This window comes from Bos taurus, chromosome 15 (genome assembly GCF_002263795.3).
Source record: "Bos taurus isolate L1 Dominette 01449 registration number 42190680 breed Hereford chromosome 15, ARS-UCD2.0, whole genome shotgun sequence".
NCBI lineage: Eukaryota > Metazoa > Chordata > Mammalia > Artiodactyla > Bovidae > Bos > Bos taurus.
Window position 1 is genome coordinate 76,345,797 of NC_037342.1, and position 23,891 is coordinate 76,369,687.

Sequence of the window (23,891 nt, forward strand, 5' to 3'; positions counted from 1 at the left end):
ACCAGGATGGGTATTAACTTCTCCCATTTTTATAGATGAGAGGAACACAGGCTCAAAGAGATGAGTAGTTTGCCCAGAGTCACACAGCAAGTTTAAAAGTCATAGACAGAGTTTGAACTCTAGTCTGATTCCAAAACCCGCATCCTTTTCTCTCTACCAAACAACGTCACAGTGATCTCAGGACCTTTAGGAAGTACAGATTCCTAGCTCTTACTTGGGCATGTCTGACTCATCAGGTCTGGAGGTGGGACTGGGCATTTTCTACAACTTGCCAAGTGTTTCTAAAGTGCTTCCAAGTTTGAGAGCCATCGTATTACGTCCCTCTGGGGATGGTAAGCGATCTGATAGGTTAGTGAATGAGAAGAACCTGCAACAGCCCCTCTGGAAGCATGGCAGGAGTGTCCCTGCCTGGTAGCATTGTGCTCGGGCAGCGGGCATAAAGAAATGAATGTGTTTGGAAAACCCCGTAGAGTCGGGGGAGGGCAGCCGGGGGCAAAGACTTCCTCCTGGCAGGCTTGGAGTCAGAGAGTCAGATGTCTCCCGGGGCTGATCTCTGTCCCCTTGCTCTGACTGGAGGCAGGGTGGGACGGGTAGTGGGAACGGTGCACTGCAGTGGCACCGCCTCTTGACAGTATCGCCTGGTCCTGCCCTCTTTCTGGTTGCCAGCCTCAGGTGAAACTCCCCAGTGCCCCCAGCTGAACCCAGTCCGCCGTCTTTCCTCAGGCGCTGAGCTCATCCTCAGCCCAGCTCTTGCTGCTCATTGGGCCTCCGCCCTGTGATGATCAGCCCCCACCTTGCTTTCCTCCTCTCCGCCCCCCGCCCGATACACACTTCAGGCCTTGGGACCAACGGTCCCGTTTCGCGAATAGACCATGGCTGGGAGAGAGAATAGCGAATAGATTGGTGGTAGCTGCAGATGCTGCGCTGAGTCTTCTGCCTTCCGATCTTGGCTCGATGGTAGAGGTCTAGAATCCACTAACATTCAGATCTTGGCTTGGTGGTAGAGGTCTGGAATCCCCTAGCATTTGGATCTGGCTCGATGGTAGAGGTCTAGAATCAACTAGCATTTGGATCTTGGCTCGATGGTAGAGGTCTAGAATCCACTAGCTTTCAGATCTTGGCTCGATGGTAGAGGTCTAGAATCCACTAGCTTTCAGATCTTGGCTTGATGGTAGAGGTCTGGAATCCACTAATACTCCGCCGTGGGCTTGGGAGGGGTAGCGAAGGTACATGGGCTGCGTGTTTACCATCTCTGGTGTGGTCAGGAGGAGGACGATCTCCGCCTGGCAGCCTCTTTGGCATCTCCCTTAAAGCCCACCGCAGCCTCTCACACCAGCCTCTCACAGGTTCACCGTCTGGAAGCTGGGGAGCAGTGTGCCACATCTCCTTTTTTATTTAGCCCAGGAAGACACATGGCTGAGCCGTGCTCCTCCCCAGCTCCATTCCACGTCTTCCTGTCCTTGCTGGGAACCATCAGCCTCACCCTATGAGGAGGTGTAGGCCCTACTGTACTGGGCATCTGGGTTTTCTCTTCTGACCTTTCAGCCTCCTGGCCTGAGGGGTGGTCAGTCGGAAGTAGGAGGGAAGCTAACTGCCTCCTCTTCCTCCTCTTCCAGGGCTCACCTCCAGAGGACGCCCTCCAGCTTCTGGCCCTATGCCAGCAGCCTGACCCTGGGCAGGTCACACAGCTGGTGGATTAACTGGTTTGGCACCCCAGGGGCATCAGAAATTACCTGGCCGTTCACCCGTCTAGACGGAAGGAGCCTCAGCCCGCAGAGCCCATGGGAGCCCGAGCATGGGGTGTACCCGCCCTGCCCTTTATCCTGCTTAAAGTCAATCATTCCCGGAGGGCAGGAGGCACACCTGTGGGATGAGTCGGAGACAATAGGCCCCATTTAGAGGTGATGCCACACTCCGGGCCCAGTGAGCGTGAACCTGGAGTCCAGATGGCGGAGGCTGCCCGCCAGGCAGCCTGAGCAACAGCAGCCCCAGTTGGGGTTGGTTTTGCAACGGTCGGAAGGGACGTGTTGAGGGACGCCTCACGTTCAGAGGCAGGAGCCCGGACTCTGGCGCCCGGCTGTCTGGGTGCAAAAGGCGCCTCTCTGAGTGGTTTGTCTCGCTCAGGCTAATTCTGGGAGCGGCCCCAGGGGCCAGGGGAGGCCGGTGTGAGCCAGGGCCCCTGGGTTTGGGAAGAAAAAGGGGCCTTGGCATGTGAACTGCGGGTCGGCTCACCTGACCGCCCACTCCCCCACCCAACGCCGGGTGCCAGTGGGGGCTGGCCTGGCCGGGACCGCCCACTCCCCCACCCAACACCGGGTGCCAGTGGGGGCTGGCCTGGCCGGGCGAGGGTGTCACCCATGGTCTTCCCCCGCTGCCACACACGCAGCTCTGGCTTAATGGGCAGGGGAGGGGCGTGGGCAGCTCTTGGCACTTTTTTCCCCTCCATGCTGTCCTCCAGAAAGGTCAGATCCTAGGATGCAGAGCCACCTGGGACTGTCACTTGGCAAAAGAGAGCACAAGAGTGGGTGTCCTCCTCAGCAAGGACAGGGGAAGGGCCTAGTGGCCCTGGGAGACGGAGAACCAGGCCTGCCCTCCGCCGCTTTTGGAGCCCTCTCCAGGATCCACCAGTCACCCCCCGAGCAGAGTGGGAGGCGAGTGGACACTTGACCAAGGCAAGCAGGTTCCCAGGTCCTCAAGCCGAGGGGACCTTTTTCCTGCAGTGTCGCCAGAGTGACACAAGGGGGCGACAGCTACCACCGAGGGCCGGGCGTGATGGGGACATCCCCTCGCCTGCTTTCGGCTGGTGCCACGGGCCTGTGGGTGGGCCCACAGAGACCCCTGCTGCTGACACTCTGGCCGCCAGGGCGCAGCTGGGCAGGAGGTGGCAGGAGACGGGCTGGGGGCAAGCCTCCACGTCACCTGACCCGACCCCCCTCCCTGCTTCTGAAGACCGAGGCCCAGGGCAGCGGCCAGGCTGAGGTCTCACAGCTAGCGAGGGGTCATCTGGGCCTCCAGTGCCGGTCCCCTGACGCCAGGATCATGTCAGTTTGTACCCCATGCCAGAACCCCGGAGGCCTCTCCGCTTTCTGAGAGACCCTCAATCTGGCACCTTCTGGCCTGCCCGCCCTCGCCTCCTCCCCGCTGCCACCTGAGTGATTCTCTCGGTGGGCCTGTGGGGAACCCCCCGCGCCTGCATCCAGGCTCAGCGTCTCCCTCATCCTGGGCGAGATCAGGGTGCATTTCCGGGGGGTGCCCCCACCAAACTGCTGCCTCTGAACCTCTGCTTGGGTGGGGCCCCTGGGGCCCTTCAGGTGTCAGCCCCACGCAGGGCTGCAGTGTGGTTCCCCACGCCCAGGGTTCTCGGCCCAGGGCCCCCCTGGCACTCCAGTCTCATAGGCAGGAGCCTGTGAAGGTGGTTTCAGGTGGCAGGGGGCAGGTCAGAGCAGCAACCACACAGATGCCTCTGAGGAGCACGCATCCTGCCATCTTTTTGGCCCCCTTCCTAGCTGAGACCCCAGAGGCAGGGTTCAGTGGCGGAGAGCAGGTCTGAGGCGACCTGAGGCTCTGGGGCCTGGGGGAGTGGGGAGGGCTGAGGAGACAAGCACGCCCGCCCCCCCCACCCCAACCTGGACGCCAGGGATGTGCTTGCTCGTCCTTCTCCGGCGATTCACAGTTACCAGAAGGTTGAAAGTCCATCGTTTCATGTAATCCGCCCAACAAACTTGTAGTTGATTTCATTCCCATTTTACATACAAGACCCCATGGCTCAGAGAGGCCATCAAGGCTCCTGGCCCAGGGTCACACAGTTTATGCTGGAGCCCAGAGCCAAGTATCTTTCCAAACACCAGGCTGCCCTCGGACATACTGGCCCTCCCTACTTCTATTCTTTTATTATCCCATCACCAAACTGGTAGAGTCTAAGAAGGGGTTTGAGGGCTTCTTGAAAGCGAGAGATCTTTGTCCTGCGTGGGAGTGGAGTAAGACCTCCGCGTGGTCTGTGCCCCAGCCCCACGGGAGAACTGCCACCAGGATCCTCACTCCTGGGAGATCAAGGCCAGGCTGGGGCGGGCGGACCCGCAGGTGGAGAGACCATGTTTGTAAGTAGGAGGCCCTGTGGCTCCCTGGCTGGGTCCGGAGTGTGGCCTTCAGAGCGCAGGGAACAGATGACTCAAGGGACACACTCAAGGAGCCCTGGGGGGTGGTCAGTGAGTGGCCTGTGGCCTGGGAGAGCAGAGTGCACCAGGCCTCCTGGGGCGAGGTCTGAGAGAGGTGGGGCCCGAGCCCTCTCGCCCCACTCTGGAACCTCTCCTTGCTTGCGCCTGGCCGGGCACCCGCTCCGAGCGCCCACTCGGAGGTCTCTCCCCTGCCAGGGCTGAGCCAAAATAGCTGTCTAGGAGCCTGGGCCCGCACCGCCCACGCCCCAGCATCTCGCGGGTTAACAGCTTGCCTGTCTCTCCACCCGCCCTTCCCCAGCTTGCTGACATTTTACTGAAGCGGGGGTGGTTGTGAAAGGGGGCAAGCTGGTTCCTGCTCCTGGCCCACACAGACACCCCACTGACAGCCTGTCACCCGCTCGCCCTCCCCTTCCAGGGGAGACCTCTCTTCCGGCCCCACCGACGTGGGCTTCCTACTGTGAGGCAGCGTGGGGCATGCTCAGGGTTCCACGCCGCGGCCAAAACCCATCCCTGCAGGACGGACCCGGGCAGCCCTCAGGAACTGTTCTCCCTCTGGGGGGTCTTTTTTTTTTTTTTTTAATATATATATTAAAAAATCTGTAAAAAAATTTATAAAAATATTTTTTAAAACATTAAGTTTTTGCCACGAGGAAATTATACAGAATAACACCTACCAGTTAGCTTGGCTAGATCTTACCAACATACCGTAGATAGAGACGAAGGCCTCCCTGTCTCCCTCCCCAGAGGAAACCACAGCCCTGATTGGGGTGTTTAGACTCTCGTGCCTGTTTTAAGATATTTTCCCCGCGTATATACGCATCCATAGCAACACGTCGTACGGCTTGGTATGGTTTTGCCTTTTGAGTTAAAATGGTGTATCGTTGATATTCTGAATTTAGATTTTCCCCTCCATATTGTTTTGGAGATTTAACTGTCTTGAAACCTGAGCTCTAGCGTGAACCTGCTTTAATTGTTATATACTATTCCTTTTGTAACTGTCCAGCAGCTTATTTACCGTCTCCTGCTGATGGACATTTAGGTGGTTGGCAGGTTTTTTCCCATTGCAGGTAATCCTTCAGAGACGGCCCTGGCCCAGGGCTCCCTGTGTGCTCTGCCCACCGGCGTGCGTGTCGCGCGGTGCGTCTGCAGCTTTGATTTGCTGTTGTGGTTGTTTAGTCCCTTGGTCGCAGTCGACTCTTTGTGACCCCATGGACTGTAGCCCCCCAGGCTCCTCTGTCTGTGGGATTTCCCAGGCAAGAATACTGGAGCGCGTTGCCATTTCCTCCTCCAGGGATCTTCCCGACCCAGGGATTGAACCCACATTCGCTTAGATAGTTGTAACCAAATGGTGCTCCAGAGTGAGTGTTCTGAGTTTTAGGCCTCTGGAGTTACTTTCTGTCTTTAAAGTTTTGGCAAACCAAGGAATGGGTTACCATGAACACTTTTTCATTCAAGTCTGCAGTAGTGCCCCGAGCAAGACGAGATGGTGTTATCCCCCTTAATCTGTTGGGGAAATTGAGGCCCACCCAGGGTAAGAGACTTGGCTTGAGGTTGCATAGCCAGTCAGAGGAAGAATACATCTGGACCTTTTGAGTCCAAATCCTCAGAAAAGACCTTTGACCCTGGTAACCTCTCAGGGAGATTGTAGGTGCAGGAAAACAACAACAACAACTCTGTATGGAGTGCAGGAAGCCTGGAAAGTAGAGTGGGGCCCAGGAGGCTGACAGCTGATTCTAACATCTTCTCATAGATGAAGGAGGAAGAAGCAGCGTGGTCAGAAGATTTCAGAGGAGTTAAATTTTGAATGAGGGATAAAGAGTGGAATGCTGCTCCTAGCAGATGGGGAGTGACGGCCTGCTGCAGACACAGGAGAAGGCGACAGGAGGGACCAGTCACAAGAGAAGAGGAAGGCGGGGGCCAGCAGGGGCTTCACAAGTCTCTCGGCAAGGCGTGGAGGGAGGCGTATCGACATCCCCATCGGGGATCAGTTTCACCCTGTGCCTCTGAGACACGAGCTCAGCCCACAGCAGCAACTGGCAGGAAAAGGGCTCAGGACCTGGCTGGCCACTGGGACACTGTGCCGGCCCAGAGCCCTGCCCTCTCAGCCTGACCCAGGAGGCTGCGCCTGGACCGTTCACTGTCCCCTCCGTTCACTCTTCAAACCACGTCCGGCGCTTCTGGACCCTGGGGATGCAGTTACGAGTAACGTGGTCCCGGGGGCACATGGGCTAGTGGGGAATACTGAGTTGTAAACCAGCGCCAGTGGCCCAGAATAACCAAGGGAGGGCCTGAGCGTGGGAGCAGCTAACCCCCGGGAGAGGAAGTTGGGGAGAACGTTCCGGCAGAGCCAGTATCTGAGCCAGCTCTGAAAGAAGGAGAGGGGAAAAGCTGAAGGAGAGCTTGCTAAGCAGAAGGGAAGGAAGGGTGTCCCAGGCAGAGAGGCTGCCAAGTGCCACCTGGACAGACAGGAAGAGACCCCCGCACGCTGACTGGCAGAAGCATCTAGAGGTGGAGGGAGGGGTTGAGAGCGTAAACCCAGAGCAGGCTTCTGGGTTGGAACTCTAACCCTGCCCCTTACTGGCTGCGTCACAAGCAAGTTATTTAATCTCTTTGTCCCTCAGTTTCCTGGTCTGTAAAATGTAGATAATATTACTTTTTATGAAGTGAAAAGAGACAGTATTTGTAAAACACTTAGGACCGTGGGCTTCCCTGGTGGCTCCTGCCTGCAATGCAGGAGACCCGGGTTCGATTCCTGGGTCGGGAAGATCCCCTGGAGAAGGAAATGGCAATCCACTCCAGCACTCTTGCCTGGAAAATCCCATGGATGGAGGAGCCTGATAGGCTACAGTCCATGGGGTCGCAAAGAGTTGGACATGACTGAACGATTTCGCTTCACTCACTAGGACCGTGTCTGGTACATAGTGAGATGCATATTTGTTAATAAAAGTATGAAGGAGAAATGGGCAAGGAGGCTGAGAAGCCGGTTGACGGCCAGACCCAGGTCTGCTTTCTGTTCCCTGGCAGTAGAGAGCCACTGTAAGATAGGTGGGCACTTGAAGGTGAAGTCTGGTGCCAGCAGGAGGATGGCTTGGAGGGGAGGCTCTGAAGGAATGAGACAGGCATTAATTCCACAGACGTTTGTCCAGGGCCTCCCAGGAGCCAGGCCCTGAGACGGGGACTCAGGATGAAAGGAGAGAGAGGCTGGGGATGGTTCAGCAAGGAGCTCAGAGCTGGGGTCCTGGCCTGGCCCCCCGACCTCTGAGGCAGCCAGTCTTCTTCCCCTCACCCCTTGCCCACATGCTCACCTTGTGACTGCATGGCACCAAACCCTGAGGCCAGGTCTCATCTTGGAGAGCATGGAGGGGGCACTGGCACCCCTTCTGGAGAGGAGCCCGGCTGTCACTGCCCGGGTCCTCTGGAGAGGAGAGGGCGGCAGCTGCTAAAAACAGAGGCTGCCACCATCCGCTTGGGCCCAGCAAAGAGAAGTAGCCAGCCCTTGTGGTCAGCCCTCGGGTGCGGTACCTGAGGTGGAGGAAGCCCTTCTCTTCCCTTAACTGGTCCCTCCCCCACGGAATTCCCAGTTCCTTCCTCCTCAGCTGATCAGTGGTGAGCACTGCACTCGCTGCTAGGCACTGTGCTGGGCATGCCCAGATGCACTGGACCTGGCCCCTGCCCTCTCCCGACCCCCAGCCAGGGGCTTGTCCCGTGGGTGGGAGGAACGAGGCAGACAGATCTGGGCGAGTGAGGATCTCCCGGGGTCCCGTGGCAGGGCAGCCAGATGGGCACCGTGGAGTCATCAGTGGGAGTGATGCCCTGTTGGCTGGGGCAGCTGCGAGCAGGTGGGATTGTGATACGGGGCGGGGAAGGAGACCAGTGTTCCTGGCAGAAGGTGTGCCGTGGGCCAGGACACAGCAGTGAACTCGAGCTCAGCCAGATAAGGGGGCAGTGAACAGCTTTGGGTAGAACCGAGGGCCGTGCTGGTGCATGGGAGGCTGCATTACTGGTGCACTGCAGAAGCATGCTTGCTAGGGTAACTGGAGTTAGGATTCATTCTGCATCAGGGCTTCCCAAAGTATGGTCCTGGGGGTTGCCCTTGACCCTTTCAGGGGATCGTTGGGATCAAAACTATTTTCATGATGTTACTTTCAAAGCTGCCCTGGTTTATGTCCTTTTCACAGTGTTGGCATTGGATTCATGGTAAGCAGCAGTGGTAAAACGTGGTGTAAAAGCAACGGTAAAACCACCGGAGCCCTGGCATATGCCAAGGCAGCGGCCCCAACATAGACCCACAGCCACTGTATTCTTCACACTCACGGCAACAGCACCAAAAATTGCCATAAATGTATCAATTTTATAAAGCCTGGGTCCTTGAGTGTACATTTTAAAAAATACTGTGTGAAGAAATGTGAAATACACATGAGGCACTTTTGCTGCAAACCGAACTTTGATGGTTGTCTTGAAAAGCACTTTTATGACTGAGTTGCAGGCCCTTTTAGTCACTTTTTTTTTTTTTTTAAGGAGCACCATTTTAGCTTGAAAGGACACCTGACAGACAAAAACCCTTTAAACTTGGATGTTTAGCAGACATTTTCTCAAAAAAGAATGCAGTGAGCTTGTCACTTCAAAAACAGTGTTGCTATTGATAAAATTTCAGCTTTTCAGCGAAAATTAGAATTTTGGAAACCTCGTTGCAGTATCTGGAGATCCACCTAAATCAGTAAACCAGTATATTCCAGTGACCAGTGCTTAATGTTTCAAAATTCAAAATGCAAGATAGACCAGTGAAAAGTTCACTGATAACATTTCGGATCCCACATAGCCACTAACCTTTAAGAAACGACCACTTGTGGTATTTTGGTATAGTAGCAGAGAAGAATATCTGTAATTGCCTGAAAGGGCTATTAAAATACTCTTTCCTTTTCTTATTGTCAGTGTGAGGCAGAATTTTCTTTGTATACTTCAGCCAAATTAACATATCACAACAGATTGCCTGCAGAGGCAGATATTCGGATCCAGATGTCTTCTATTAAGCTAGACATTAGAGATTTACAAAATTAAAACATGCCCCTCTTCTTGCTAGTTTTTTGTCTTGGAAGATAGAGCTTATTTTCCATAAAAGTCTGTTATTTATATTAACATACTGGGCTTACTGTTTTTAAATAGTATTTTAATATATTTTAAATGAATAAATAGTATTTTAAACATTTCTCAATTTTGATTTCTAATATGAAAAAGTGAAAGTGTTAGTTGCTCAGTCATGTCCCACTCTTTGCAACCCCATGGACTGTAGCCTCTGTCCATGAAATTCTCCAGGCCAGAATACTGGAGTGGGTTGCCATTCTCTTCTCCAGGGGAATCTTCCCAACCTGGGAATCCAACCCAGGTCTCCTGCATTACAGGCAGAGGCTCCAGTCTTAGCCACCACAGAAGCTAATACGGTCAACGTTAATGGCTGTAACTCTCAAAGAACACCTTTTGGCAATCTTCAGTAATTTGTAAGAGTGTAAGAGGGTCCTTGGACCAGGATGTTGGAGAGCTGGTGCTCTAGATTCTGGGGGCCAGGGGTGTAAACCGAGGGTTGGCGTGCTGGGCTGGGTGGGTGCAACGTGGCCTGGCTTCTTCTGGACCTGACAGGCCCCTGGCAGGGCTGCGAGGCCCGGATCAGCCCTTCCAAGCTCTGGGCACGACAGGCCTCCTTGAGCCTCAGGTGCCCTGGTGGTTCAGCTGGGACCGAAATGTCACTTGCACAGGGGGGGTTACAAGCCTCCTGTCTGGTAATCCTTGTGAAAAAGCGCTTTGTAAGTTGTGAAACACTCCACAAGATATTTGTTTTTGTGGTTATTTTGTCTGGGGCCGGTGCTTAGCTGTCTCAGATGCTTTCCCCAGACCCCGGAAAAACCTGTTCATGGGGAGCTAGAGAGTGTATGGTGACCCCCCCACGTCTAACCCCCCCAGCCCCCTTGCCTTCCTGGAGCTGAGACAGGGGCTGTGCTTGTGACCGGGCTGGCTGGAGGGGAGGCTCCGGGGCTGTTGCCCTGCCAGCCTCTGGAGACGTTGGGAAGAGAAGCCGGGAAGCCAGGCTCGTGCCCATGTGTGCCCGCCCGGCCGCCCGCCCAGCAGCCGCTGCCTGCTTGCTCTGCTGGGAGAGGAAGTGCAGTCGGTTACCAATCGGGTTATTTTCATAACGGCTGTCTCAGGCTGGGGGGCGGGGAGGAGGGTTGGGAGGGGGAGGGGGCAGAGGAGCAGCCTCAGCGGCTCGCTCTCCAAACTAGGACTTGCTCAGCCGGAGGCCGGCAGCCCGGAGCTGGCGCTGCAGCAGTGCAGCGGGGCTTGCCTGCCCACCGGGACCCCGGCCCCCACCCGCCCGCTCTGCCTGCCACCTGAGGGCACCTCCCGCCTGCCACCCTGCCTTCCAGATCAGGTCAAAGGGGCTTCCCTCAACCCTCCCTTGCCTTCTGCTTCCTAACCTTCTTGGACCTGTCGGGGTGGGGTTGTGGGGTCCCCCACAGCGGTCCCCCAGGCACCGCTGTCCCCAAACCAGGCTCCTGGAGCTGCTGGAAAGGGAATGGGAAGGGGTGGGGGTCTGAGCTGCTGTCCCCGAGCCAGGGCAGACCCCGTCGTGGTAAACATGACTGGCGTAGTCGCCCCCCGTACCACGCAGCCCTGGCCCACCTCTTGCACTGTGAAGTTTGCTTCGGTTTGGTTTTGGCAGTCTCTTCTTAGTGAGTGGAGGCCTGGGCACCCTGCCTCAGCAGCCCCCAGGCAGGCCCCACTTCCAGCCGTCCCTACCCCCTTCCCTCGACCTCAGCCTCAGTGCTGTGGGAGCAGAGCCGCCAAGGTGGCTTCTGACCCATAGGCCCTGCTGTGGGGCTGCTGGAGATGACCGCTGTGCACCGTTGCCAGCCTCAGCAGGACGCGGGGGGGGGGCCCACTCAGGGTGGAATGGGCACTCTGGCTGAATCCCACAGGGTGGCCTGTGTGAGCACCCCGGGAGGCAGAGCAGTCCCTGGGGGCCCGGTCTGGTGCCAGGGGCAGAGGGCATTCGTCCCAGCATGAGCAGACCCCCCATGCATCCCAGGCTGCCAAGCTGTGTTCCTCATATGATGGGTGGTGGCCATCCTGGCTACTCCTGCTTCCCTTTCTGGTCTCCTACCTGCACCGTGCATGCATGCTCAGTTGTATCTGACTTTTGATGACCCCATGGACTATAGTCCACCAGGCTCCTCCATCCATGGGATTCTTCAGGCAAGAATACTGGAGTGGGTTGCCATGCCCTGCTCCAGGAGATCTTCCCAACCCAGGGATCGAACCCACGTTTCTTACGTCTCCTGCTTTGGCTGGCGGGTTCTTTACCACTGAGCCCCTGGGAGCAGAGACAGACTCTGGTAGGTGGCATGATCCACATGCCCAGGTGTCTGCTGTGGATGTAGGCCCTGCCAAGCCCCTCCTCTCTGCCGGCTGTCATCAGGTACTTCGTACCGTTATGTCATCTGAACCTCTCTCATGTCAAAGCCTCTGGACTAGGTCGTTTAAGCCCTGTTTTGCAGAGGAGAAAATTGAGACTCCAAAAGGTTAGTTGATCAGCCCAGGAAAGCAGTGGCAGATACAGGGTTCCAAAGCTTGAAGCTAACATAGCGTGCGCCAGTCTAACTGGGCGATCAGGAGTCCTGGCCTTTCTAGCCAGCAGCCGATGGAGCGGGGGCACTTGTGTCCACTCAGCCCCGGCAGCTGCCTGAGCCTAGCCACCTGCAGCCGCACCGTCTGCTGTTCACCAGGGTGCCCAGCCAGCCACCACTGAGCCTGTCTCCCCACAGACCCTTTGTCCTCCCCCCAGGCTCCTAGCAGCCAGCTGGACGTCGACGGGGCCCCTGAGCCCTCTCCCAGCCCATCCCCTTCGGGTGTGACAGGCTTCCCCCGCCGGGCCCCCGGCCAGGAGGCTGAGGCAGCCATTTGTGCTCTGCTGTCGGTGTCAGAACCCTGTGGGGCCTCCTCCGGTGACCTTTACACGTACTGAGTGTGGTGTGTGGGAGCTGACAGAGCGTGAGGTGAGAGGAAGCTGCCGCCCAGGGCCGTGCCATGAGAAGAGGCTGCAGGCGCAGGCAGAGGAGAGTCCGGGACAGGCCTGAGAGTCGGCAGGGCCTCAGAGCAGACCCAGGAGAGGCCTGGGCTGAGATAGGAAGTCAGGAGTCAGGCCTTTGCTGACCAGAGGACAGAGGTTTCTATGGCGACCAGAGGAACAGGAAGCCTGGGCCTGGGGGGAGGGGGTGTCGGAGTGCAGAGGCGTGGTCGCCTTAGAGGAGAGCAGGTCGTAAACCGTCAGATCAGCCAGCTGACGGCCTCCTCCGACCAACAAGGAAACTGAGGCCCAAGAGGGAGCAGCTTTGCAGGTCACGCAGCACCGGCCTGGTCCGGCCCGGCCCGCCCCCGCTGGTGGTGACCGCCCCACCAGGCCACTGGGGAGACTCCGGGGCCGGGCCCGGTGGTGACCCAGGCGCGCGGGGAGCCCCTCTAAGTCGCCCCCGTGTCCTGCGGCAGGTGAGCCGCGAGGCCTCTCCACCCCCCCAGCCCTTCTTGTCGCAGGCCTGGGCCAGGCAGCCGGCAGGGTCCACCCTCTCCGCCACCCACAGAGCGCCTGCCGCACCTCCCCCCTGGGACTGTGGCCTTTGTTTTCTGGGTGACACTCGCATCAGGCGGTGTGTTCGGGTGACTAATCTCCTCCACGCTGGGCAGCTGTCACAGGGCGGCCTGACCAGGCGGGCGGGGAAAGCTGACACCCTGGGACAGAGCTGGCAAGCCAGGGTCCCGGCGGCAGCGGGCTGCTGGGCCTCCAGGCTCCTCTGGCTGGTCGCAGTGCAGACCCTGCGTCAGGCGGACCTGAGTTCAGGTCCCGCTCCTGCCCATGGCCAGCCGTGTGACCCTGGAGCCTGGGCCTGATCTCAAGCTGGTTTCCTCCTCTCTGTAACCTGCCCCAGGGGAGGGAGGTAGGCTCAAATGAGATGACGAGTGAAAACGCTTGTCACGTAGTGGGCGATGGGTAAGTGGACCACTGTTGTCATTAAGGCACCTTAGTCCCAGCTCAGACCAGGCTTTGCCTCGGGTCGAGGTGGGTTCCAGCCCCGGCTCCCCAGGACTAGCTGTGCACCTTGGGCTGGTTTATCTCCTCCATCTCTCTTCAGGAGCCAGGCATGATACAGTATCTATTCTTTAGGGTGCTGTGGTTTATAAAACGGTGCACATGTTTGCCAAGGACTTAGTATACTGCCTGACGTGTGTGGGCACTCAGCAAATGTCAGGTGGGACGGCATTGATTCTAGGAAGGAAACCAGGAGCTCTTCTGCCCTCCTCCCTGTCACCTGCAGAGGCTGGCAGATCGTAAACAGCGAGCCCTGGAGCCCGGCAGCCCCCAACACTGCTTCTGCAGGCATGGCTGCCTCCATGTCAGTATTCCTGCACCTATCCAAGGCCCTGGCCTAATGCTGCCTGCCCGGACCCCCAAGTGAAGTGAAGTCGCTCAGTCATGTCTGACTCTTTGCAACTCCATGGACTGTAACCTACCAGGCTCCTCTGTCCATGGGATTTTCCAGGCAAGAGTACTGGAGTGGGCCGCCATTTCCTCTCCTGGGGATCTTTCTGAGCCACCAGGGAAGCCAACCAGGGCAGTAGCAAATCAAGGTGGGAGGGGGAGGAGGAGGCGCTGGCTATGCAGCCCAGCCCGGATTCCTCAAGCCGTTCCTCCACGCTGTCAGGCCTGCAGCTGACAGAAGTGTCTCTCCTGTCAGCCCCAGGCAGGGGTCCCGTGGCTGTGACTCAGACCTCCTTGTGGCTGCCAGAGCCCAGGAGTACCTGATGGTGGACACACATGTCCTTAAGTGCTCTGGAGGCATGGCCCCCTTGAAGCACCCCAGGCTCTGTGCCCTTTCCCCACCGTTAGGAGCAGGTAAGAGTGCACGTGCTCCCCTTAGCCTGTGTAGATGGGGCGACGAGGCAGGTGAGCTGGTGAAGGAATTGGAGCCCGTGCTCGGACCAGGTCAAGGGAGGATGGCTCGAGCAAGCGTGGTCCCCGGGACTCCTGCAGGATGGTGCTCCAGGTAGCTTAGTGTTCGGATTCTGAGCGCTGGGGCTTCGGGTCTTGGCCCCCAGGTCAAGGTGCAGTTCACGGGCTCCCTCAGCGTCCAGACGAAGGTTTTCAGACATCGTCCAGCACTGTCGTACATGGGTTGTCCATCCTGGCCTCTTCAGAAAGGTGAGGCCTGGGAAGTGCTTACCATCAGCCCCTTAGAGGCAGAGCGCACCCACAGAGCCCAGAGGCGCTCTCGTGGCTCTTTCGGCTTCCCGCACAAAGTCCCTCTGGTGGCTTCTCTCCCCGCCCTGTGCATCTGCTTCTCCAGTTCTCAGGCAGCGGGGTGGGGTGAGCTCCAAGCGGCCTTCCACCCGCGAGGCAGATGTCAGATCCCCTCCCTTTCTGGGGCCACTCAGCCTGGCCCCAAGTCTGGGGGTCATGGCAGGGCTGAATTTCCCTTCAGAGAGCCTCATTTTCTTACCATGGCTTGGTTTCTGCAGTGTCTCAGGAAGGGACACCTAAGCCTAACCTGCCCAAGGAGAGGAAAAACCTTGCCCTCAGACCCTCAGTGTCCTATCTTTTTGCCTTTTCACACTGTTCGTGGGGTTCTCAAGGCAAGAATACTGAAGTGGTTTGCCATTCCCCCTTCCACAGTGGACCGTGTTTTGTCAGAACTCTCCACCGTGACCCATCCGCCTTGGGTGGCCCCACACGGCATGGCTTATAGTTTCATTGAGCTAGAGAAGGCTGTGATCCATGTAATCAGTTTGGTTAGTTTTCTGTGATCGATTGTGGAAATCAACCCTGAACATTCATTGGAAGGAGTGATACTGAAGCTGAAGGTCCAGTACTTTGACCACGAGATGCAAAGAGCTGACTCACTAGAAAAGACCCTGATGCTGGGAAAGACAGAAGGCAGGGTGAGATGGTCGGATGGCACCGCCGACTCAACGGGCATGAATTTGAGCAAGCTTCAGGAGATGATAAAGGACAGGGAAGCCTAGTGTGCTGCAGTCCATGCGGTTGCAAAGTCACACAAGGCTGAGCAGCTAAACAACAGCCCCGCAGTCTGTCTAGGTTGACTCCAGGCTCCCAGCTTCCTTTCTCTCTCCTTTCCATCAGCTTCAGGCAAAGGACTTGGAAGTCCTTAAGGCCAGAGCTTTGTGGATCTTGGTGCCTGGACAGGGGAACCCAGAAGGGTAGCTGGCAGCCCCACTCCCCACTGCTCCTGTGGCTGCAGGGGGGTGGAATTGGGGAGCACCAGGGCGTCCAACAGCGATGAGTGTGGGCTCCCTGCTGGGTCTTCTGGTACCCCACCCACCCCGTTTAAGGGGCTCAGAGGCCACAGAACACCCCCATTTCCTCCCAAGTGTCCCTTCTCCAAGGGCAGAGGCTGAGACTGGGCTCCTGGGCCTGGGATGGAGCCTGGCCTGGCCCGGCTCCTGACTCTTCCGGTCTCTGTGCCCAACAGCCACCCGCCTGCCCCTGCCATGGAGACCTTCATTAAGAGACACTTCCAGCGGAAGGCGCCTGGCCCAGGGGAGGGGCCGAGGCGGCCCAGCGGTGTGGGGCTGCCCACAAGCAAGGCCCGGCGCCGCTCGCCCGCGGGGCAGGCCTCCTCCTCGCTGGCACAGCGGCGGCGCTCTAGCGCGCAGCTCCAGGGCTGTCTCCTGGGCTGTGGGGTAGGGGCCCCGCGCCCCGGCCGCCGCCGGCGCTCCAGCACCGCGCCCCCCGCCTGCAATCCCCGCTTTGCCGTGGAGGAGGTGCCCACCCAGCCGCAGCCAGCCGTGGTGGGGCCCCAGCTTTTGGTGGCACCCCTGCTGTTGGCTGGGCTCGTGGGCATGGAAGAGGAGGAGGGCTTGCAGAAGGAGGATGTGAGGGTCGCGTTGCCGAGTGCCGCCCAGCCGGGCTCCGGGACCCCAGGGCCATCCCCACCGCCGCCCCGCAGCGCGCTGCCCCTGCTGCCCGTTCCGCGCTGGCGCCGGCGCCGGGCCTCCTCCCAGCTGCTGCCCGCAGACGTGGTGAAAGACCATGGGCTCTGGGGCCTGCACGGTCACTACCGACGCCTCAGCCAGCCGCGGCCCGTGAGCCAGAACCCCACCCCAGGGGGTCGAAGAGCCTCGGGTACCGCAGCCGGCCTCGGGATGCCCGCCCGCGTGCGCCCGCTGTGCCGCCGGCGGCAGGTAGCCCTGCGGCGCAAGTCAGCCGGACCCCAGACCTGGAGTGCCCTGCTTGCGTAGGTATAGCTGCAGCCAGCAGGGCAGTGGTGTGACCTCCGGGGGGGCTGGCCCGAGGGTCCCCAGCTCGGCAGCAGCTCTGGGCCAGGCTCGGAAGCCAGCAGGGCAGCAAGGAGAGTCCAGTCTCCTCGGGGATCCTCTCAGAGTTGGGCGGGAGGGGGCGGGGGTTCTCCTGGGAGCCTCCTCTGCCCTCCCTGCCTTGACCCAGGGTTGAGGTCAAGGTGAAGGCAGAGATCCCAGGCGAGAGGAAGGAAGCAGGGGCGCTGCGCGCCCAGCTGGCCTCAGCCGTCTCCTCCTCCGCAGGAAAGCCATCACCAAGTCGGGCCTCCAGCACCTGGCACCCCCTCCTCCTGCTCCTGGGGCCCCGTGCAGCGAGCCTGAGCGGCAGATCCGGAGCACCGTGGACTGGAGTGTGAGTGGCCTGGAGCTGGGAGGGGTCTATGGGGACCAGCTCCCCGCTGGGGGTCGGAAGTACTGCGGGCGGCTGCAAGGGAAGCCCATGGACCTGTGGGGTCAGGGCAGATCCAAGCCTTGAAGCCAACAGTGGTGAAAACAGGATGCAGCGAAGTAGATTGTGGGGGCTGGAGCAGGTTTGTCTTGGGAGAGGGACAGTAGATGGGGCGCAGCAGGTCTGCACTAACCAGGAGGCCACGTTTGAGCCAAGCCTTAAGCCCAACAGACAGCCGGGGGGAAAGCAGGATGCAGGGAGGTAGATTGTGAGGGCTGGAGCAGGTTTGTCTTGGGAGAGGGTTGGGAGCAGAGCAGGCGTGCACCGAGCATGCTCGTCCCGTCCTCTAGGAGTCAGCGACGTATGGGGAACACATCTGGTTTGAGACCAACGTGTCCGGGGACTTCTGCTACGTCGGAGAGCAGTACTGCGTCGCCAAGATGCTGGTGAGTGAGCGCGGTGCGGCAGGCCGCCCCCTGGTGGTGGAGCCGGGTCTCGAGCCCTGTAGGCAGGCACTTCCAGGGGAAGGTGGGAACGAGGCTCTCGCCTGAGCCGCCCTGCAGGGGGCTGCCCCCCGGTGGCCAGAGGAATGGGATTGGGTCCTGAAGCCGGGACGGGGGCTCGACAATGCTCTCCCAGAGCAGCTGTGCCGGGGCAGGCCGTGGGGTGGCACCCTGAGGCCGGTGCCTCAGGGACCTTCTGTTTCCCGCAGCAGAAATCAGTGTCCCGGAGAAAGTGTGCAGCCTGCAAGATTGTGGTCCACACACCCTGCATTGAGCAGCTCGAGAAGGTGAGCGTGGCTGTTCAGGCTTTCCTGCCCCTCCCCCTCGGGCTGCTGAAGCCCTCACGGCACTCCTACACAGGTCTCTGTACACGTGTGTTCACGTCACACAAACAACACCGGCCAGGGGTGCCTCAGTATGTACAGTGGTGAAAAAACCAAGGACCCTGGAGCCGCAGTGCCTGCGTTTGCATCCTGGCTCCCCCTTCATTTGCTGCTGTGTCCCTGCTGCCCAGAACAAGCCTGGCACAGAGCGAGGTTCATAAGACTATTACTAGACAAGATGAAGTCATGAATGCTGGCTGAGATACCATTTTTATCAGTTCCCAAACTAATACTTAGAAGGGGCTGAGCCTTTGTACCTCAGCTCTGTCTGGGCCAGTCCTGTGTGGGCCCTGAAGCCCGGCCCTGTCCCCTCCACTAGTGGAGAGGAGGAGGGCTGTAAAGACCTTTTCCCAGGGACCATTGTCCACAGAGCAGCTGCAGCTAGGGGCGCGTCTGGGCCCCCCGCTTCTAGGGAGGGAGGGAGAAGGACAGCTGGGTGAGTGGGTCCAGGCCCAGGGATTGGGGGGCTGCCGTGGCCCCGCAGGACTCCCCACCAGCAGAAACCAAGACCAGCGTAAGAAAAATCCTGTAGGACTAGGAATGGCTTGAACGAGGCTGACGCAGACGGCTTCCGCTACTCCTCAACTCATACAGTGAACTTTCCCTACAGTTTTCCTAGGGCCGAAGCAGGGGCCCTGAGGAAAAGAGAGACGCCTGTAGCCCCAAGTCCCGTAGATCCGTCACACCAGCCCCTAAGGTGATAAACCAGGACTCCACAAATGGGCTGACGGCTCCAGGGACCAGTCCACAAGCATGGGCTGGGTTGCCTGCAGGTGCCTAAGTTGGGAGAGCTGGAGGGCGAGGAAGAGTACAGGACGGGTCAGCCTTGCTGCCTTTTAGTGGGGAAGACGGATACAGAACTTGCTGTCTCCCTCATCCCAGAAGACTGGGCAGCGGAAGGGAGCTTCCTTCTGGCTAGTGGAGAGGAGGAGGGATGCCAGAGGGCCTCTGAGAAGAGGTGTCTGGTGTTCTCAGGGCCCCCAGGATGCTGGGGGGCCTCTCCCTCCTTTGTGAGGACGCTTCCTGAGTGACACCTTCTGAAGAGGGTGGCCATGTGCCTGACCCCACAAGGGGCGGTTCTGACATTTCGGCGGTCACTGCGTGTTTCACAGATAAATTTCCGCTGTAAGCCATCCTTCCGTGAATCGGGCTCCAGGAACGTCCGTGAGGTAAGTACCCGGGGTAGTTAGGGCCCCGAGTTTCCCAAGTGGGCCTCTCGGCAGTGACTCCAGAGCATCTCTGGGCTTCCGCCCGGCACTCAGCCCAGTGCTGCTCCTCTCCTCCGCCAGCCAACCTTCGTGCGGCACCACTGGGTACACCGGCGACGCCAGGACGGCAAGTGTCGGCACTGCGGGAAGGTGAGGCTCCACCCAAGCAAGCTGGCCCTGGTCCCGGCGACCCCCGCACCGCCACACATGGCCCGTCCGTCCCTGACTGTGGGCAGAGTCCTGGGCCCACTCTCTCTGTCTGCCGTGCCCGCTCAGTCCCAGAACGCCCAGGTCCCTGGGCAGAGCGGGAGAGCAGGGAGGAACGCCTCTCCTCCAAGAGCAGTGTGTCTGGACCGCTTGGAAGCTGTGAGCAAGCCCTTCAAGAAGCATGGAGGCTTTTTCCATCGCTAGCTCAGCCAGTGCACATTGAGGGCCCACTGGGTGCGAGCACAGCCCACAGCAGCCCAGGTTTCACTGACCCGTCTTGTCCCCCCCGCCCACCCCCCAGTAAGTTCAGAATCAGAGAGATCTAGGGGCCTTGTCCCTTCTCCCTCCATCTACCCTGAGTGTCCAGCACGTTGGGCACAGTAGACCCTGCGATAAACCAGTGTAGGACGAACAGGGAATGACTGTGATGGTTACTGCACAGAGCTTTGAGAGCCTGGGTTGGGAAGGAGGGACTGGAGTTAGGCAGGAGTTATCTATGGACCCCTTTCCAGCAGATGGTGCAGTTAACTTCAGAGACCCAGCCTGGCTCAGCACCCATGACTTCAGGGACTCCTTTTATAGTTCTTTTCTTTAAAAAAAAAATAAGAGTGCTCAGTTGCCCTGGGCAGAGAGATGTTGACGGCAGGAAGGGGCTGGGCCTGCTGCTCTGGGCCCAGCCCCAGGGACCCTCACCACCCTCTGCCTCCCAGGGCTTCCAGCAGAAGTTCACCTTCCACAGCAAGGAGATCGTGGCCATCAGCTGCTCCTGGTGCAAGCAAGCAGTGAGTGCCACTCCCCTGCCGGCCGGCTGTCCCTTGGGCTGCGCGGGGTGCGGGCTGCAGGTCTCGGCCAGGCCCAGCTCAGCCACGCCCCCCCACCCCACCCCACCCCCTCCAGTACCACAGCAAGGTGTCCTGCTTCATGCTGCAGCAGATCGAGGAGCCGTGCTCCCTGGGGGTCCACGCCGCTGTGGTCATCCCCCCCACCTGGATCCTCCGGGCCCGCAGGCCCCAGGTGAGTCCCACCTGCGCCAGGAAACCCTAACCCCCAGGGTCTGCCAGCCACCCTAGCCCCAACCATCTTGTCACCCACACCTCCACTTCCCTCGCAGAACACCCTCAAAGCCAGCAAGAAGAAAAAAAGAGCATCCTTCAAGAGGAAGTCTAGCAAGAAAGGGCCTGAGGTTAGACCGGGGACCAGGTGGGCAGCCGGAGGGGAACAGGAGAGGGGGGCCTGTTTCTTGGGGCACTGAGGCCCTCCCCGCCGCTGGAGCTGACGATGCGGCTGTCGCTGGGTCAATCTGGGCTCTGGAGCCCCCAAGCAGGGGGAGAGGTCCAGGTCCTCCTCTGGGGCCAGGCCCACTGTGAGGTCTGACCCTGCGGTGATACTCACGGGGGCACCTGGGGCACAGAGAACAGGGTGAGGGTCCCCCAGGGTGGGAACCAGCCTTACGGGCTCTCTCTGTCTCCAAGGAGGGCCGCTGGAGACCCTTCATCATCAGGCCTACCCCGTCCCCCCTCATGAAGCCCCTGCTGGTGTTCGTGAACCCCAAGAGTGGGGGCAACCAGGTACACACAGCCTCCAGTCTCCTCTGAGAGCCTTGGGGCGGGGTGGGGTCTAGCTCAGCCCCTCCCCCCAGCAGGTGTTCCCAGGTTGGCTTTGGCCCCACCCCTTTCTCCCAGGGATGCGGAGAAAGTCCCGTCTGCCTCCGCATCTTGCCTCTTCCTGGGCCCACGCGCTTCTCCCCACCTCTGCCCACCACCCTGATTGCCTCCCCGCTTCCCTGTCGGCTCCTGGTCTCCCACAGGGCGCCAAGATCATCCAGTCCTTCCTCTGGTATCTGAATCCCCGGCAAGTCTTTGACCTGAGCCAGGGGGGCCCCAGGGAGGCGTAAGTACCTGCCAGGGCTCTGTGGGGGCGGTGGCGAGAGCTGGCCTGGCGCGCTCTCTGGGCACAGCTCACGGGTCCTGACCCCTCTGACCCCGTTCCCACCCTCTGACCCCAGGCTGGAGATGTATCGCCGAGTGCACAACCTGCGGATCCTGGCCTGCGGGGGTGACGGCACGGTGAGTCCTCACGGCCTGAGAGGCTGGGCCGCCGGGGCGCCCGCACCGACCTGGCCCGCACCGACCTGGCCCGCTCTGCCCTGCTCCTCCAGGTCGGCTGGATCCTCTCCACGCTGGACCAGCTGCGCTTGAAGCCGCCGCCGCCAGTCGCCATCCTGCCCCTGGGCACTGGCAATGACTTGGCCCGCACCCTCAACTGGGGCGGGGTGAGCGCCCACGGACGGGGCAGGGAGCCGGGGATGGAGGGGGGCAGGGTACCGGGGGAGGCCCAGACCCCAGAGGAGCTCAGTTCCCGCCGCCCCCCCGCCCCAGGGCTACACTGACGAGCCTGTGTCCAAGATCCTGTCCCACGTGGAGGAGGGCAACGTGGTACAGCTGGACCGCTGGGACCTCCATGCGGAGCCCAACCCCGAGGCGGGGCCCGAGGAGCGAGATGAGGGGGCCACCGACCAGGTGGGTCCACTGTGGGGGAGAGCCGGGGGTGTGTGGGATCTGGGGCAAGTCTTTGTGTCACCAGACTTCGGCCTCTCCTTGGGAAGAGGGAATGGTAGTCCTCAGCTCACAGGAGAGTTGTCTGCAGCCTCTCAGCACATCTTACTAAGCACCTGCTACAGCCAGGCACCACTGGTTCTCAGCAGCACACAGAGCCAGGGCCTGGCGCGTGTGAGGCCCGTCAGGGAGGAGTCGTGTGTTGGGGGGCGGGCGAGGCCTGGGAAGAGAAGCCAGCTGGGCATAGGCCACTTTGGTGTGCAGGCGCTTGACGGGGCTCCCCGGGAGCTGAGAAGGCTGGGCCAAGGCCCCTTTTCTGCAGAGGTGGCTGTGGGGAGGCGCAGGGTGCATGCGGGAGCCCCTCATTCCTGTCCCTTGGCCCTCCTCCAGCTGCCTCTGGATGTCTTCAACAACTACTTCAGCCTGGGCTTTGACGCCCACGTCACCCTGGAGTTCCACGAGTCTCGAGGTGGGCGCGTCTTTGCTGAGGAGGCCACCCGCGGGTGGTGGTGGTGGGGGGGAGCCCAGGAGGGGCCCCGAGATGGCCAGACCTTGCCCCTGCCAGTACAAGGCTTTCGTCCATCATCAGCCATCCCGCCCAAGCCCAGATTGGAAAGCCCCAACAGGCTCAGAGCAGCTGACTGTCCCCTATTTCTTGTCACCACCCAGAGGCCAACCCGGAGAAGTTCAACAGCCGCTTCCGGAATAAGATGTTCTACGCCGGGGTGAGTCCGGGGCCTGCTGCTGCGCCGAGCCGTTGCCACGCCCACCCGTTCTCCCACCCATGCCCCCACCCACCCGTGTCCACCAGGCCTCAGGACCCCTGTACGGCAGCGGGAAGGACATGCCCTGTTACCAGATGGTGACGCCCTCTGTCTCCCACAGACAGCCTTCTCTGACTTCCTGATGGGCAGCTCCAAGGACTTGGCCAAGCACATCCGCGTGGTGGTGAGCGGGCTGTGCCCGCAGGCAGGGTGGGTGGGTCCGGCGGGAGGGATACCCCCTGGGTGCATATGCCCTCAACCCCGTCCGCCCGTTCCTGCCTGCAGTGTGATGGGACTGACCTGACCCCCAAGATTCAGGACCTGAAACCCCAGTGCATTGTTTTCTTGAACATCCCCAGGTGAGGAGGGGAGGGTGTTGGGTGGGCCCTGCTGTCCCTGTCCTGCACGCCCGTCCTCTGAAGCCCATGGCGGTGCCCTCCCCTCCAGGTACTGCGCGGGCACCATGCCCTGGGGCCACCCTGGGGAGCACCATGACTTTGAGCCCCAGCGGCACGACGATGGCTACCTCGAGGTCATCGGCTTTACCATGACCTCCCTGGTGAGTAAGCCAGCACGGGGCCCACCTGGAGCTCCAGGCCTGCCTTGCCCCTGGCACTGGCCCCAAGATGGAAGGGGATGCCTTTCCTGGTGGTCCAGTGGTTAAGAATCCACTTTGCAATGCAGGGGACATGAGTTTGATCCCTTTGGGGGGACCTAAGTTCCCACATGCCTCAGGGCAACTAAGCATGTGTGACAAAACTGAGATCCAAAGCAGCCAGATAAATATAAAAAAATAAAAATAACGGAAGGGGGTCACCAAATTCCTTTTCATTGGCCAGGACTGGAGAATTCACCCTTACCTCCTTTCTCTGGCTGGGGTCTCACCCTCCTCTGCTCTCCGTCGGGTGGGGGATTACTCACTTTGTTCTCCAGCCTGGGAAAAGGAAAGCCTGCGGTCCTGCCGGCCCCTGGCCCCTGACCCTGAGCCTCCCGTGCCCACAGGCTGCGCTGCAGGTGGGCGGGCACGGCGAGCGGCTGACGCAGTGCCGAGAGGTGCTGCTCACCACGTCCAAAGCCATCCCGGTGCAGGTGGACGGTGAGCCCTGCAAGCTCGCAGCCTCGCGCATCCGCATTGCCCTGCGCAACCAGGCCACCATGGTGCAGAAGGCCAAGCGGCGGAGCGCCGCCCCCCTGCACAGCGAGTATGTCCCCCCGCCCCGCCCACATGCCCTGGGCCCCAGAAACTGTGCCCCTCCCCAGCCTCAGTTTTTCCCTCTGGGAAGGAGGCTAACAGTACCCCGGGGCAGCTGGGGCGGGGGGCGGTACATGAGGGCCCTTGCCGAGCGCCACG

At 59.8% G+C, this 23,891-nt stretch overlaps 1 protein-coding gene across 14 annotated transcripts in view; it reads left to right on the forward strand.

Annotated features, from left to right (window-relative positions):
• DGKZ (diacylglycerol kinase zeta) overlaps nt 1-23,891 on the forward strand; it is a 43,619-nt gene that overhangs the window by 14,718 nt on the left and 5,010 nt on the right. For 3 of the 14 annotated variants that reach the window (XM_024975194.2, XM_024975196.2, XM_024975198.2), the window contains exons 2-20: nt 16,776-16,884; nt 17,271-17,366; nt 17,633-17,710; nt 18,919-18,975; nt 19,096-19,164; nt 19,932-20,003; nt 20,119-20,235; nt 20,333-20,404; nt 20,694-20,789; nt 21,029-21,111; nt 21,227-21,287; nt 21,380-21,493; nt 21,600-21,740; nt 22,167-22,245; nt 22,446-22,501; nt 22,662-22,724; nt 22,826-22,899; nt 22,988-23,099; nt 23,543-23,742. In XM_024975194.2, coding sequence (XP_024830962.1) covers nt 16,776-16,884; nt 17,271-17,366; nt 17,633-17,710; nt 18,919-18,975; nt 19,096-19,164; nt 19,932-20,003; nt 20,119-20,235; nt 20,333-20,404; nt 20,694-20,789; nt 21,029-21,111; nt 21,227-21,287; nt 21,380-21,493; nt 21,600-21,740; nt 22,167-22,245; nt 22,446-22,501; nt 22,662-22,724; nt 22,826-22,899; nt 22,988-23,099; nt 23,543-23,742 — 1,749 coding nt within the window. 14 annotated transcript variants of the gene reach the window in all.